The 13,936-nt window shown below is 49.3% G+C and overlaps 1 protein-coding gene across 3 annotated transcripts in view; it reads right to left on the bottom strand.

Annotated features, from left to right (window-relative positions):
- The window catches only part of KDM6A (lysine demethylase 6A), a 1,084,836-nt gene that overhangs the window by 602,231 nt on the left and 468,669 nt on the right, over positions 1–13,936 (bottom strand). For all 3 annotated transcript variants that reach the window (XM_085622961.1, XM_085622962.1, XM_085622963.1), the window contains one exon: positions 2,582–2,677. In XM_085622961.1, coding sequence (XP_085479087.1) covers positions 2,582–2,677 — 96 coding nt within the window. The remainder of the gene's footprint in view (positions 1–2,581; positions 2,678–13,936) is intronic.

Genomic DNA, 13,936 nt, shown 5'->3' with positions numbered 1-13,936 from the left:
ATCCTCCTTCACTGGGTCAGTGTGTAGCTCTACCCCGTGATAATGTGCTGCCCTCTGAAGTAGGTGGTGGAAACCTAATGAGTATTCTGGTGGAGATGGCCTGGAAGGGTATAGGTCATCTTGTGGGACGTATGGAATATCTGGATTATTGTAGTTGTCCCATGGGTCTTGGGATCCTGTAGGGGTGGGGTCTTGGGGCACATCCCCTGGATCGTAATATGGGTCCCCCTGATCATCATCGTCTGGAGACGGGGTCGGAGAGCGATGAGGTGGGGGTGGAGAAGGTGGAGGGGGCGGAGAGGGTGGAGGAGGTGGGGAAGGCATCCTGAAAGGGGAGGTAGCAGAGTCCTTCCTCTTTGGAGGTGGAAGCGGAGCCGGTTTGTCCAAAGGTCTCTTTTTGGAAGAGAGTGCCAAATGTCCAGTTTTTGGATCCTTGGTAAGCGTATTTTGCAAGGGATCCGGTGTAAACAGTTCCTGTGACAATGTTTGTTCCGTCGGCGCCGAAGGTTTCGGTGCCGATGACTTTTTAGGCTTGTCCGTGCCGTGCTTAGCACTGGGCTTGGGAACCTCAGTTTTCTTGGTGGGCGCCGAGGTGGGCTTCGGCGTGGAAGTGTCGGTGCCGAGGGCCTTATGGGGTTTGGTCGGTACCGAAGATGGCGTCGGCACGGAAAGGTTGGGTTTCGACACCGAGGGCTTCGGTGCGGAGCTCGGTGTCGAGGTAGAGGCCGGTTTCTTTTTCGGTGCCGAAGTGTGTTTCTCGGCACCGCTGGGGGGCTGGCTCGAGTCCGAGCCGCCGGAAGGCTTATTTGGCTTCTTCACCGGGCCCGAAGGTGGGGTGTGTGAAGCAGTGCCTCTGGTCTTGCCAAGGCCCGGAGGCGAAGGCGTGACGAAGCCTTTTTGGGTGTAGGCGCAGGTGTGGGAGGGTTGTATAGTACTCACAACCCTCTGCACCGGGGTGACGTCCTCCACATCGGAGTCGTCGGCTTCGGAAGCACTGACGAGGTCCTCTTCGGTGTGCTGCTGTCCCGGATCTTCGACGTCATCCCCGAAGAGGTCGACTGGAACGGAGGTCGAGGAGTGCGCCATGTTTCGTCTGGCTCTTCGATCTCGAATAGTATTTTTCGATCCGAAAGACTTGCAGGCCGGACAGTCTTGAGCCTCGTGTTCAGGGGAGAGGCAGAAGTTGCACACCTCATGAAGATCGGTGTGGGGGAATTTGGACCCACATCGAGGGCATTTCTTGAAAGGAGTTCTTTCCATCAGCCGGGACCGGAGATTGGGTAGGCCCGAAGGCCGCCGTCGACGACTGGAATCGAAGATGTGTCGAAGAGAAGGTGATTGAGGAGATCTGGATCTGAACAATACCGCGATGAGCGAGGATTCCGCTTCGATCGTCGAATTGGAAATGTTCAGAACCGGAGAGCGAAGCAATACATCCGAGCCCGATGGCGGAAAAAAACAATCTGAGGATGGAGCCGAAGCCCATGCGCAATACGATCCAAGGGAGGAGTCACCGACCTCGTGACTTCCAAAGACTTTCCAAGAGGAAAAACAAACTGCAAACATCCGGCCCCAACACCAGATGGAGATCTATGCAAAAGTGTGTAATCTGCAGCTCATATGCCTCGAACACTATTCCATTTGGTGTGGCATGGATGAAGGTCCTGGAAAATTGGGTTTTGACAGAACCAGCTGCATTCTCAGCTTTGTAGTCGGCAGACTTTGGGAGAGGGAACATTGGCACTGCCCATGTGCTTTATCTGGGGAGTGGGAATGGAACCAAGGAGGGGAACTCCCCTTTGGCCTCCCAACATTTCCTGCGCTTACCTGAAGATTTGGAGTGCAATGAAGATTACCCTCAAGAGCAGCTCCGTCGAAGCCGGTAACGGAACCGGTAACAAGCTTTAGACTTTGAGCAGCACTTGTAGTGGTTCCAGAGCTGTGTCTGATGGTGCTTGGCGATGCAATTTCGCCTCATGTTCTTTGATGGCCTTCTGGTTCATCAAAGGGCAGTCCCCAGAGGTCTGTGTCGTCGCTCGATCCCAGAAACCACAGCCAACCCTTGAGGGGATCTGTCATGGACATATGTTTCCAACAGTGCCTACATGGCTTAAGACATGTCATTTTAGGGGGTGACAAACCTTGCACACTGTTGAAGGGAAAAACTCAAAAAGCCGTCTAAGTGAGAAGAGAAGCTCCTGATCCACACAGGAAAAAAAGGAACTGACCTCAGTGGATGCGAGTGGCGTCTTTACAGGTCATGCACCTCACTACTGGAGCAGAAAGGAGTTAGTGCAGAGTCACAAAGCGCCACCTTGCAGTGCGCAGAGGTACTACGATAAACATTTTTGTATCCAGTGTGATGCATGGGGGCCATTCAAAAGGTGAATAATCTGCAGTTAGAAGTCTATCAGAATGAAAGGTGCCGATTTTATAGTTCGTGGAAGACTTAAATTGGCCCTACCAGGACTCGAGTATCCGGCTTACACATAGATTTGAATGTCACATGCCTAATAGTTTAAAGTAAAGTGTATACAAGCATTAAATGAATTAGCAATGGTACAATGTCAGAAATCAATACCTGTAATTTCTGTGGAGTCAGGCACCACGAATGAGTTTGTTGTTGTACCGGTTGGTGTGACAAAGAATGCCCACTGCTCCAAGGATCTGAAGTGTTCTACAAGGTAAAAATGTAAATTAGGACATAAAATAAGCAGCATGTACTTTTGGACTTAGCCCTGTTCATAAGAAAAAAGTATGGATTATAATTACAGATTATCAGTATTGAATTTCTTTTTGTGGTGTTACTGTGAAATTAACCTCTTGACTGGCAAGTCCTTATTTAACATTTGGGCTTATCACTACTGAACTATTTATAATGCTAGGATCAAATCAGACAAGACTTTGAGCTTACATTTCCCACAAAGCTTGTGATTAACAAATTACTTACCATCAATAATGACTTTTCTGGTCAAGACAAACCGCATATTTCTTACATTAGAATATACCCGAGGCGTTCGATTTGATCTGGAAAATCTTGAGCAGTATCTCTGCATACCGGTTGGTGGCACCGCAGGCACGGCGTCATCTATGCCGAATGTGCATTTGTTGGTGCCAGTGCTTGTTATGTCAATGTTTGTTGCTTTTGGGGCTTGCAACAGTATCACATTATTGGACAGGTGATGTTGCTAAGCACCTGGCATGCTTATGGGCGTGGCTAGCCTCAAGTGGGTAACGGCCACCGAATTGGCTTTAAAAGCCCTAGCCTCACACCTACCGGTGCTTGGCTTAAGCTCCTGGTTCCCGTTTTGGCTGGAGACTGCTTCTGTCACTGCTTCAGGATTTCTTTCTTGAACGTCGGACAGATGCATGTGCCAGTTCGGGACTGCAGCAAGCATCGGACAGCTAAGTGCAGTGCCCTTTAAAGCTGCGTGTGAAAGTAAGAGGCTGTGTGACTTTTTATTGGTATCAGGGGACTGACATTTAGATATTTGTTTCACGATTAGCACTTGGGGTCTTTTTATGTTTGAGCTCATTTTATATTTGTTTTACGCTTAGTGTTTGGGGTCATTTTATGTTTGAACTCATTACCGCTTTCTGAGAGTTTCATTTCTACACTATTTGCCTAGAACTTTGCTATTAGGATGACTATTGCTAATTTGATACCGTGCTTTGCGCATGGAAGCATCCTGTTATGCTTCTGATTATTATACTGTATGGACACTGGCCTATGTAGCCCTTCGGGCTGGTTCCTAGATGTGAATATTTGTTTATGGGTGCTTTGTGAAAACGACACAACGTGTCTATTTGCTATTCGTTTACCTGGCTGTAGATGCCACACAATCATAGCCAGGGACTCCTTTTAGCAGTACTGTTCTTAGAGAACTATTACTTGGATTGTATTCTCCTGCAACCTACAGACAAAGGCTAAGAGTACCTAAGCTGCTCTTGAGAAACAGGTGATTAACATGACTTACTTATTATGAATGGCTTGTGTTGAGTTGAATTGCCTGGGGTGCCCAGAAGTGTTTGTACTAGTCTTTTGCATTCCATGGAGAGAAATTCAGTTCCTCAAGAAAGCAACCCTACTCTGCGATCCGATCCCGTCGAGGGTGCCAGGCTGGACCAGGCTGTGTGGAGTAGCAGTGTTCTCTTTCTTGTCCCATTCCCTTCCTGTAGCGAGTTCAGTAGTGCCAAGAGGTGTTCTAGGAGGAGAGAGGAAAGTTCTTGCTCTGGCAGACAACCTGAAGTTCAGGTGAGTGGCTGGGCCAAAGTCTTACATCACCAAACCCTCCCTATCCCTCCTTTTACTTTTCCATGGGGCTATTCGGCATATTGCACTGAATTAGATAAATCAATACTTTATCTTCCACAGGAGAAGACTGTATTCTCCTTATCCCCCTCAACGCTTGACACAATGTCCTGGGATTTAAATACCGGGGAATATTTCTTACGCTACAAAAAGGTATATGCTTTGACTGCAGCGTGGGAAGAGTTATTCTTACCTGCTGAGTGCACATGGAGAGATGGCGAGCACTATCCCTCACATTGCTAGGGAGGGCGGCTATGTTTAAGATGGCATCATTGCCCTAGCTACTCTATGCCCTCCAACATACATATTACCCGATTCTGCGCCCCCACCCCCCGAGAGCTTTACAATAGAAGGGGACCTACGAACATTGTTATGGGATGGTAAACCCCCAGAGTGGCCCTAATAACTCTCCAACATAACAGTGGAATTGCTTTGCCGGACATGTGTGCTTATTACTGGGCATCCCATCGAATTAACGTTAATGATTGGCTCTACACTCCCCAAGATCTCTCCACTTGTAGATTGGAACGGTCCCAGTGGCGCTCGAGATCTTGCTTAAAGGAATTACAAAAATAAAAGGATAGATATATATGTGTATGTATATATACGTATATATGTATGACATCTACTTCCAGCCACTCTGGTAGCAATTATGGCTTGGGATATTTATGCATTTGAGAGTTTTATACAGAGCGAATATGACCGGAGCCACAAAGTCGCTTGGATGGCACAGTAAGCCTACAAGAGAAATACCAATATGAGAGGGGCAAGGACTCCCCGAATTATGTAAACTGAGAGAATTTAGGGCACAGGATCTCATATGGATCTCCAAATTGGGAGATGGTACTGAAAATGGCGACGACATGCTATTCTCCTCCCTTCAGCGAGAATATGGAATGCACAGACTCAATTAATAAATATTAAGCACAAGTGCGGCAGGCATGGTGGGCATAAGGGATCCCAGGTGCAGGCATCCCCGACTTTGCGCAGTTGGAAAGGAGGTTGTTGAACGAAAGAGGACCTGAGTAGGAGTGTGATTTCCTCCACCTAGGGGACCCTCATTAATAACATGCCACACATCCTGAACTGGTTGCGCGAAAAGTGGATGACAGATATAGGAGACATGGAAGACCGTGACTGGGAGGCAGCCTTGATGCATCCCAGGGAAGTAGCAAGGCATGGCTTCGGTTGGTCCAATTCAAAATCCTTAACCGAGTCTATTATAATAGGCATCGATTCCATGCCATGGGAAAGGCCTCTGACCCGCACTGCTCTAGATGCAATGATTGTGAGAAAGTGGCTCTGTATATACTGTTCCTTAATAGGTACAGGGTGTACAGAGTCCCCAAGGGTTTGACAGAGGTTAAAGTTAGATATAACCTTACTCTCTAAAAAGGTAGCTTGGTCGAGCAGTAAGGCAGTATCAGAGGACAGTGTAAAGCATTTGTTGTACACACTCAGTCAGCAAATGGTCTCACACTCAATAACTGAACTCTAGGCCAATGGTTTATATATAAAAAATATATGCTTGTTTTATTTTAGAACCAACACTTGGATTTAAAGTATACTTTCTCAGGGGGAGATGTTTCATATAAATACTTTTGCAATATGCAATTGACTTTTGTAAACAGTTACAAGTGATTGCAAAAGGCAACTCTATTTTAAAACACAACAATGCATTGAGCTCAATGATAAATTCAAGTTATTTGTATCAGATTACTTTTTAGATTACTTTTGGAATTCCAGGACTGGATCCTAGATTCAGTCCTGGGTCAGTACTTGGAATCAAGTGATGAAAGTCGACTTAATTACTGTAATGATTTTTAAACAATATTTAGTTGTTTTAAAAGTAGACACTTAAAAAATATTTCAAAGAAAACAGTCAATGATTCCCTATGGAAGAAAGTTCAAGTTGCAGGTACAGTATGTTCTAGTTACTTTTGTAATCCAGTACTGGGTGCCTAGACTCAGTACTGGGACCTTTATCCAAAACAGGCAAGTAATTCCGTTTTCAGATATTATACGATTTTTGAAGAATATTTAAAGATTGCAGGAATCGACACTTAGAAGAAATTTCACAGAAAAACAGTCAATGGTTTCCTATGGAAGAAAATTGGGTTACAGGTAAGTCCAGTTGTAAGTGTTTTTCAGAGTGAGTGCTGGGCACCAAGATCCAGCACTGGGAGCTCACCGAAGAGCAGGTGAGTAATTTCGTTTTCGTTACTTGGCTGATTTTTGGTGAACATTTTAAGATTTGAAAAGTCCACACTTAGAAGAAATTTCAGGAAAAAGCCAGTCAATGTTACCCTATGAGGAAAATAGAGTTTGCGGTTTAAGGGTAAGTACTCGACTGGCAAAGTTGAGGTTCTGGGCATAGACTCAGGGGTCCCCCGGGGTCAGGTAGGTACAGTTGGTTCACCCTCAGCAACTCTAGGGCGGCCGGGTGCAGAGAGAGTTAGGCCCAATGTTATCCTATGAGGGATAGGGGGGCCTTGGTTGGTGGCTGCTGACTGGCAAGCCACGCAGCTGTGGGAGCTGGGCTCCTGGTCACTTACTCAGGGCAAGTGGGGAAGTAGGTAGGTGTAGAGGTTGCACTGCCATGGCCACTCGGGCGGCTGGGTGCAGAGTGCTTTTGAGCCTTCGGGCGCTCAATTGATTTGAATGGGAAATCTCCGGTTTAGAAAAAGACTGCAAGCTCGGGGACGAGGACGCTTCAGGTGCCACCACCACTTCGAGAGGTAAGTTGGGTAGTTGGAGGTTATGTAGGTACCCCGGGATTGGACACAGGGGGACGCAGGGCGCCACGTGCAGGGGTGCCTTTTGGTGTCTGGAAATCTTACCCTCTGTTGATCGCGGTAGGGGGGGGGGCACCTTGTTCTGAGGCTGCAGGCTTCTTCAGGAGTGTCGAGGGAGGTACTTGGGTGCCGGACTCGGGGTCACAGTCGCCGTGGGGTCGTCCTCGGGGTCTTTGTTCACTCCGGCACTGGCCAGGCTTGGCTAGTGCAGAGTGTGCTGGGTTCGCGGTTCCGGGCTGCTGCCAGGGATTAGAGGTAGGTTTTTGAGTAGAGCCTCTACTCATGGGAGTCCCAGGGGCTTAGAGCCAAAAAGGTAACCAGGTCCTCCGGGGTTGGTGAGGTTGCTGGCCACAAGAGATGCTGGGTTGGAGTAGGAGCGAGGGTCGAGGGTCCACAGGCCTCTTTTTAGCAGCTGCAGGCCAGGTCTTCTTTCTTCTTGCTCTTCTTTGTAGTTTTGAATCTGGAATCTGCGGAAGGAAGGTTCAGGGTGCCCCTAAATACTAGATTTTCCCGCTTCCTTGCAAAAGAGAAGCACCCCAGACCTTCCTGGTCTGCACCAGAAGCAAGTCCTCCGTTCTTCGTGGGTTCCGCTTGCCAAGGCTTGGTGAGTCCTAGTTCGACTTCGACGCAGCCGACAGCACGAGCCTTCGTGGGACAGCTCGCCTCCTGGTCCTGGTCCTCCTCGACGTCTCCTGGTACCCGTGGCTGCTGCGACAAGCTTCACCTCTTAACCTGCAATCTCCCGACATCGCCTGGTTCCTTCCTGGTTCCACGTGGTCACTGGCTAGTGACCCAGACGCTGTCCTTTCTGCTTGCAGGTATCCTTCCTTCTTGATTCCGGCCTTGGGATCCACCGGACACTCTTCACTGACTACTTGTCAGCATCTTTCCTTCAGGTATCCATAGGAGTCGAAGACGAAACCCGACGCAAGTTCACACCTATGCACCCGCAGCCCGTGGGCTAGGTAACTTGGGTGCTCTGGTGCTCATCAGGGTATTGACTATCCTTGTGTCTAGTTCTCAAGTCTCGACTTCCTAGCTACTCCATAAGTGTCCTAAATCTTATTAATTCTAAACTGTACTATTTCTATCGATTATACGCATTACGCATGAGTGTTTCCACTCTGCACCTGAATCCCGTGGGCCTCCCACTTCCTAACTGTTGGTAGGGTAGTGTAGCCCCAGCGATTCCCTAGGCCTAGGCCTATCCTATTTCCGTGACAGTGGTCCTTATACCACTTACTTAGTATATGGTTTGCGTGGCCCCTAGGGTCTAACTGTATTACTTACCTGTGTGACTCAATGTATGCTTGAATAAGACTGTGTTGTACTTACCTCGAATCTCATAAAGAGTGCTGAGGGTTTGACTAGAATAAATACACTTTATTTTATATATATATCTGTTTTGGTGTCCTTTCATTTGGTATTCAAGGGATTACATATGGTATAACAGCTGGCTTCACATGCCATTCAGAGTTTAGGCTAAGACTGCTCTTGTCCATGCTACCACTAGGATAGCTGGTCTATAAGGTTGACTTTACAACCAATCACCATAAGGGTTGTTTGGACTGATACAAGGTGTACACTAGAACGAGTGACATCATATATCAGGCCAACTTCTCACAGTGTCCACCCTTCTATACCAGAAAGTCCTGAAGGACGGAACAAGCAAAGTGTCCGTCCCTCCTCACCTCGGTGTCCAAGCAATAATGTTTTGCAAAGGTGTGAAGGGAGGCCCAAGTTGCCGCCCTACAAATGTCCTCCACAGGAACACCACTAGACAAAGCAGAAGTGGAAGACTTTGCTCTAGTGGAATGAGCCCTTAAACCCTCTGGAGGTTCCTTACCAGCAAAAGAGTAGCATATCTTGATGCACAAGACAATCCATCTGGAAAGAGTGCGCTTGTGCACCGCTCGACCTTTCCTGCAGCCAACAAAGCACACGAAGAGCTGATCATCAACTCTGAAGTCTTTAGTCCTGTCCAGGTAGAAGCTCACCGCCCTCTTAGGGTACAAGCGGTGAAGTCTCTCCTCCTCCTTGGAAGGGGGAGGATAGAAGGTAGGAAGGGTAATGGACTGCCCCAGATGGAAGGGAGTTACCACCTTAGGCGGAAATGCAGCCCTGGTCCTGAGTACCATTCTTTCAGCATGAATTGTCAAAAACGGGGGTTTTGAACTTAGAGCTTGAAGCTCACTTACCCTCCTTGCCGAGGTCATTGCAATGAGAAAAACCTTCCTAAAAGACAACAATCTAAAGGGACACTTGTGTAAGGGCTCGAAGGGAGAACCCAGAAGATAAGTCAAGACAAGGTTTAAGTCCCATTGAGGCACAATAAAGTGAGTAGGAGGAAACCTGTTTGTGAGGCCCTTAAGAAAACGAAGAACAATAGGTGATTTGAATAATGACGGCTGATCCGGCAAGCAAAGGAAAGCCGACAAAGCCGATAAGTATCCTTTTACAGTAGCCACAGCAAAGCCTTGCTGAGCAAGAGAAAGGGCAAACTGCAGAATGTCAGATAAACGAGCCTTCAAAGGATCAATTGACTTCTCTCCACACCAGAGAACAAATTTAGACCACCTATAGGAATAGATAGATTTGGTGGAATGACGTCTGGCAGACAAAATTACATCTACCACATCAGGTGGGAGAGAAAAAGAGTTCAGGTTGCCCCGTTCAATCTCCAGGCATGAAGGTGTAAGCTCTGGAGGTGGGGGTGTAGAACCTGCCCCTCCGATTGTGAGAGGAGGTCTGCCCTCAGAGGGAGACGGAGCGGAGGGCACGAGGAGAGGTGGAGAAGATCTGTGTACCACACCCTCCTTGGCCAATCCGGGGCGATCAATATGACTTGGGACCGGTCTTGACGAATCTTCCACAGAACCCGAGGATTCAAGGGTATGGGAGGAAACGCGTAAAGGAGTCGTGAGCTCCAATTCAACTGAAACGCGTCCCCCAACGCTCCCTGCATCGGATACTGGAGACTGCAGAATGACGGGCAGTGAGCATTCTCGTGAGTGGCGAACAGGTCCACCCGAGGAGTTCCCCACATTCGAAAGACGTGACGAACCACCTCCGGATGGAGCCTCCACTCGTGGTCGGCAGAGAACTGCCGACAGACTGTCTGCACGCACGTTCAGCACCCCGGCCAGATGATTTGCCATCAGACAAATCTGATGATCCTGAGCCCAGGACCATAGACGCAGAGCCTCTCTGCAGAGACAAAGAGACCCCACTCCTCCCTGTTTGTTGACATACCACATCGCGGTAGTGGACTTGAACAGACTGACCGCGAAGTGAAGGGAGGAAGGCCTTGAGTGCTAAACGAATCACCCGCAATTCCAGAAGGTTGATGTGAGGCAACCTTTCCTCTGGAGACCAAAGAGCCTTGATCTCCAGATCCCCCAGATGCGCACCCCACCCTAAAGTGGATGCATCCGTTATTACTGTGGCCACCGCCGGAGGTAGATGGAAGGGCTTTCCTTGACAGATTGCCCTCCACGCTCCACCAAGACAGATCCGCCGCAGCTTCTCTGGAGATCTTAACAGACTCCCTGAGATTTCCTTTGTGCTAATACCACTGCCTGCGGAGGCACCACTGGAGCACCCTCATGTGCCAGCGTGCATGGTTGACCAACAGAATGCAGGAAGCAAACAAGACCGAGCAGGCGAAGGACCTTCAGAACTGGAACGACCGCTCCATTGTAAAACAAAGGAATCATTTCCTGTATGTCGAGAATCCTTTGAGGAGGAGGGAATGCTCGACACACAGTAGTGTCCAGTACCGCACCTATGAACAGGTTGCGCTGAGAGGGCACCAGGTGAGATTTGGGCACGTTTATCGAAAAACCCAATTTGAACAACAGCTGAGTTGTATCCTGCAGTTGATGTAGCACCTTCTCTGGCGACTCCGCTTTGATCAGCCAGTCGTCCAGATAGGGGAAAACGGAAATCCCCGACCTTCTGAGATGGGCTGCCACCACTGCCATCACCTTTGTGAAGACTCGGGGTGCAGTAGTAAGACCAAACGGAAGGACCGCAAACTGATAATGTTGCGATCCTACCGTAAAACGGAGATACTTCCTGTGCGACTTCAGGATGGGGATGTGTAAATACGCATCCTGAAGTTGATCGACACCATCCAGTCCTCCCGATTCAGCGCCTGAAGAACCTGCGCAAGGGTGAGCATCTTGAACTTCTCTTGCTTCAGATAAAGATTCAAGATCCTGAGGTCCAATATCGGACGCAATCTGCCGTCCTTTTTCGGAATCAGGAAATACCGGGAGTAGCATCCCTGACACCTCTCCTGCTCTGGAACCACCTCTATCGCACCTTTCTGTAGTAACTTCAGGACTTCCTCATGTAGGAGAAGACGGTGGTTCTCTGAGCAAGCCCCTTGACAAGGAGGGTAATTTGGAGGGAATTCCCGAAAGGGAAGGGCGTACCCATTTTCTACAAGATCTAGAACCCAAAGATCTGTAGTTACAGATTCCCAATCTTGTAGAAAATGGGTAAGCCGGCCCCCCCACAGGACCAACATGATCCAGAACGGCGGATCTAGGGCTGCTTTGCGGTGGAAGGAGGGGCTGAAGAGGAGGAGAGTTGACGGCCACGTGAGCGACCCCTGATTCTACCTCTGTATCCTTTAGAGAAAGAGACTTGCTGCTGCTGTTGGGTCTGCCTGTAGGACCGAAAGGATGCCCTTCCGAAACCTCTGTATCTTTTAAACGACCCCCTTGACTGGGATTGAAGGCCCAGAGACTTACCAGTAGCCTTGCGCTCCTTAAAACGTTCAAGAGCAGCATCTGCCTTTTTGCCAAATAAACCAGATCCATCAAATGGCAAGTCCAACAGAGTCGACTGTACATCCGGGGAAAACTCAGAAGACTTCAGCCACGCACCCCTCCTGGTGGCAACAGAAGACCCCCATGACTCTCACCACTGAATCCGCCGTGTCCAGCCCACTCTGAATCACCTGACGCGCTGCTGCCTGGGCATCAGTTAAGACCTCATTAAAGCCAACCCTATCCTCCTCAGATAGATTTGGTGCCAATTTCTTCGCAGAGTCCAGAGCGCATGAATATAGCGTCCCAAGAGGCAAGTGGCATTTGTTGATTTAAGTGCCATGCTGGCCGATGAAAAGACCTTCTTGGCCGACTGATCTAGCTTTTTTGCCTCTCTGTCACCTGGAACCTGAGGAAAAGCACCCTTGGACTTTCCTTAACAAGCCGCCTGAACCACCAGGCTCTCAGGCGATGGATGCGATGTTAAGAACTCAGGGTCCCCTGGAGCCGCCCTATACCTCCTAGCACCCATCTTAGAGACTGCGGGAGCAGAAAAAGGCTTTCGCCACACCTCCAACACAGGGTCAATAATGGCCTCATTAAAAGGCAACAACGGCTCCGAAACTGCAGTAGGAGAATGCAATACTTCAGTCAGAATGTTTGATTTGAACTCAGTAGTTGGCAACTGAAGATCCAGCAGTTCTGCAGCCTTCCTGATGACTGCATGATATGGAGCCACATCCTTCGAGGGTTCATCAGAAGGTGGAGTAATATCCCACTCAGGAGACAAATCCAATCCACTAGCCTCTTTAAGCTCCTCAAACACCTCGTCAGACTCCACCAGCTCCTCTCCTTCCAGACGGTACGTTCGCTCATCAATCACTCTCTGAGCCTCCCTTCCGGACCGAATCCGTACAAGCCGCGTCGGCGGCGCCGTGTTCGAATCAGACGGCGTCGAACATGGATCCGCAGGAGCAGCAGACGTCGAACGAGGTCGAGCCGGCGCAGGTGAAGAAGGAAGCGGCATCGACGTCCTTGGCGCCGGTAGATGCCAAGACGGCGTCGCCGGAAAAAATGCCATGAAAGGGGCCTGCGGATAGACTTGCGGCACCCCCAAATTGAATGCAATTGGACCCATCGGACCCGCAGGTGCACCAGTGGTGTACATGGCTCTCGAAAATACCCGGAAAATAGCATTTAAATAATGCGAGGGGTCCTGACCTGGTCCAGGGAACGCAGGGTACTGGTCAGGCATCACCGGACTCGGGCCAACCGGCACCGACGGTGGAATAAGTGGCGTCACAGGCACACCCGGTACTTGAAGTTCCTCAACCGGGGCCGGAGCCGGAGATGGAACCAGCGTCGGAGATGGAACCGGAGCCGGAGAAGTAGCCGGAGCCGGTGAAGCCACTGCCGAAGAAGGACCAGGAGGCGAATCCGGAACGGGTGAAGAAGACACACAGTCCTTTCGGCGTCAAGTTGGTGACTTGGACTTCGGAGCCGAACTCTGGTCAGAGTGATGTCGAGAAGAATGCCTCTTCTTCTTGTGCTTCTTGGATCGTGAAGCATGCTCCGAAGTCGACTTAGACCTCGACCTCTATCGTGACCTCGTCCTCGACTTCATTCTTCCTCTCTTCTCCTTTTCCATCCTCGCGATGAAGAGTTTCGCCTCCCCTTCTTTTAGAGCCTTGGAGCTCATCTTGCGACAGCAAGAACAACCATCCACATCATGGTCAGATGATAAACACCATACACAGTCGTCATGTGGATCCGTGATCGACATGTGTTTGCCACATTCACGACAGGGCTTGAAGCCCGACTTCTTTGTCGACATCTTTTTCGAAAGAGAAACAGAGAAACCCAGAAGAAACACAAAGTAACAGTGAAGCTACCAACAGCGATTCCCGAAACCCGTTGGCGTCATCACGCCGACAAGGTCTTCTTATGGAGCCGGTGACGTCAGCGGAGTCGCGGGCGGAGCCGTGTCTCTGTGACGTAGTCTTCATCGGCGTGGACTGCTACAAAAGTTTGCGAATGTTGCTGGCGCAGGG

This window comes from Triturus cristatus, chromosome 8, assembly GCF_964204655.1.
Source record: "Triturus cristatus chromosome 8, aTriCri1.1, whole genome shotgun sequence".
Lineage (NCBI taxonomy): Eukaryota > Metazoa > Chordata > Amphibia > Caudata > Salamandridae > Triturus > Triturus cristatus.
This window is presented reverse-complemented; position numbering and strand designations above follow the sequence as displayed.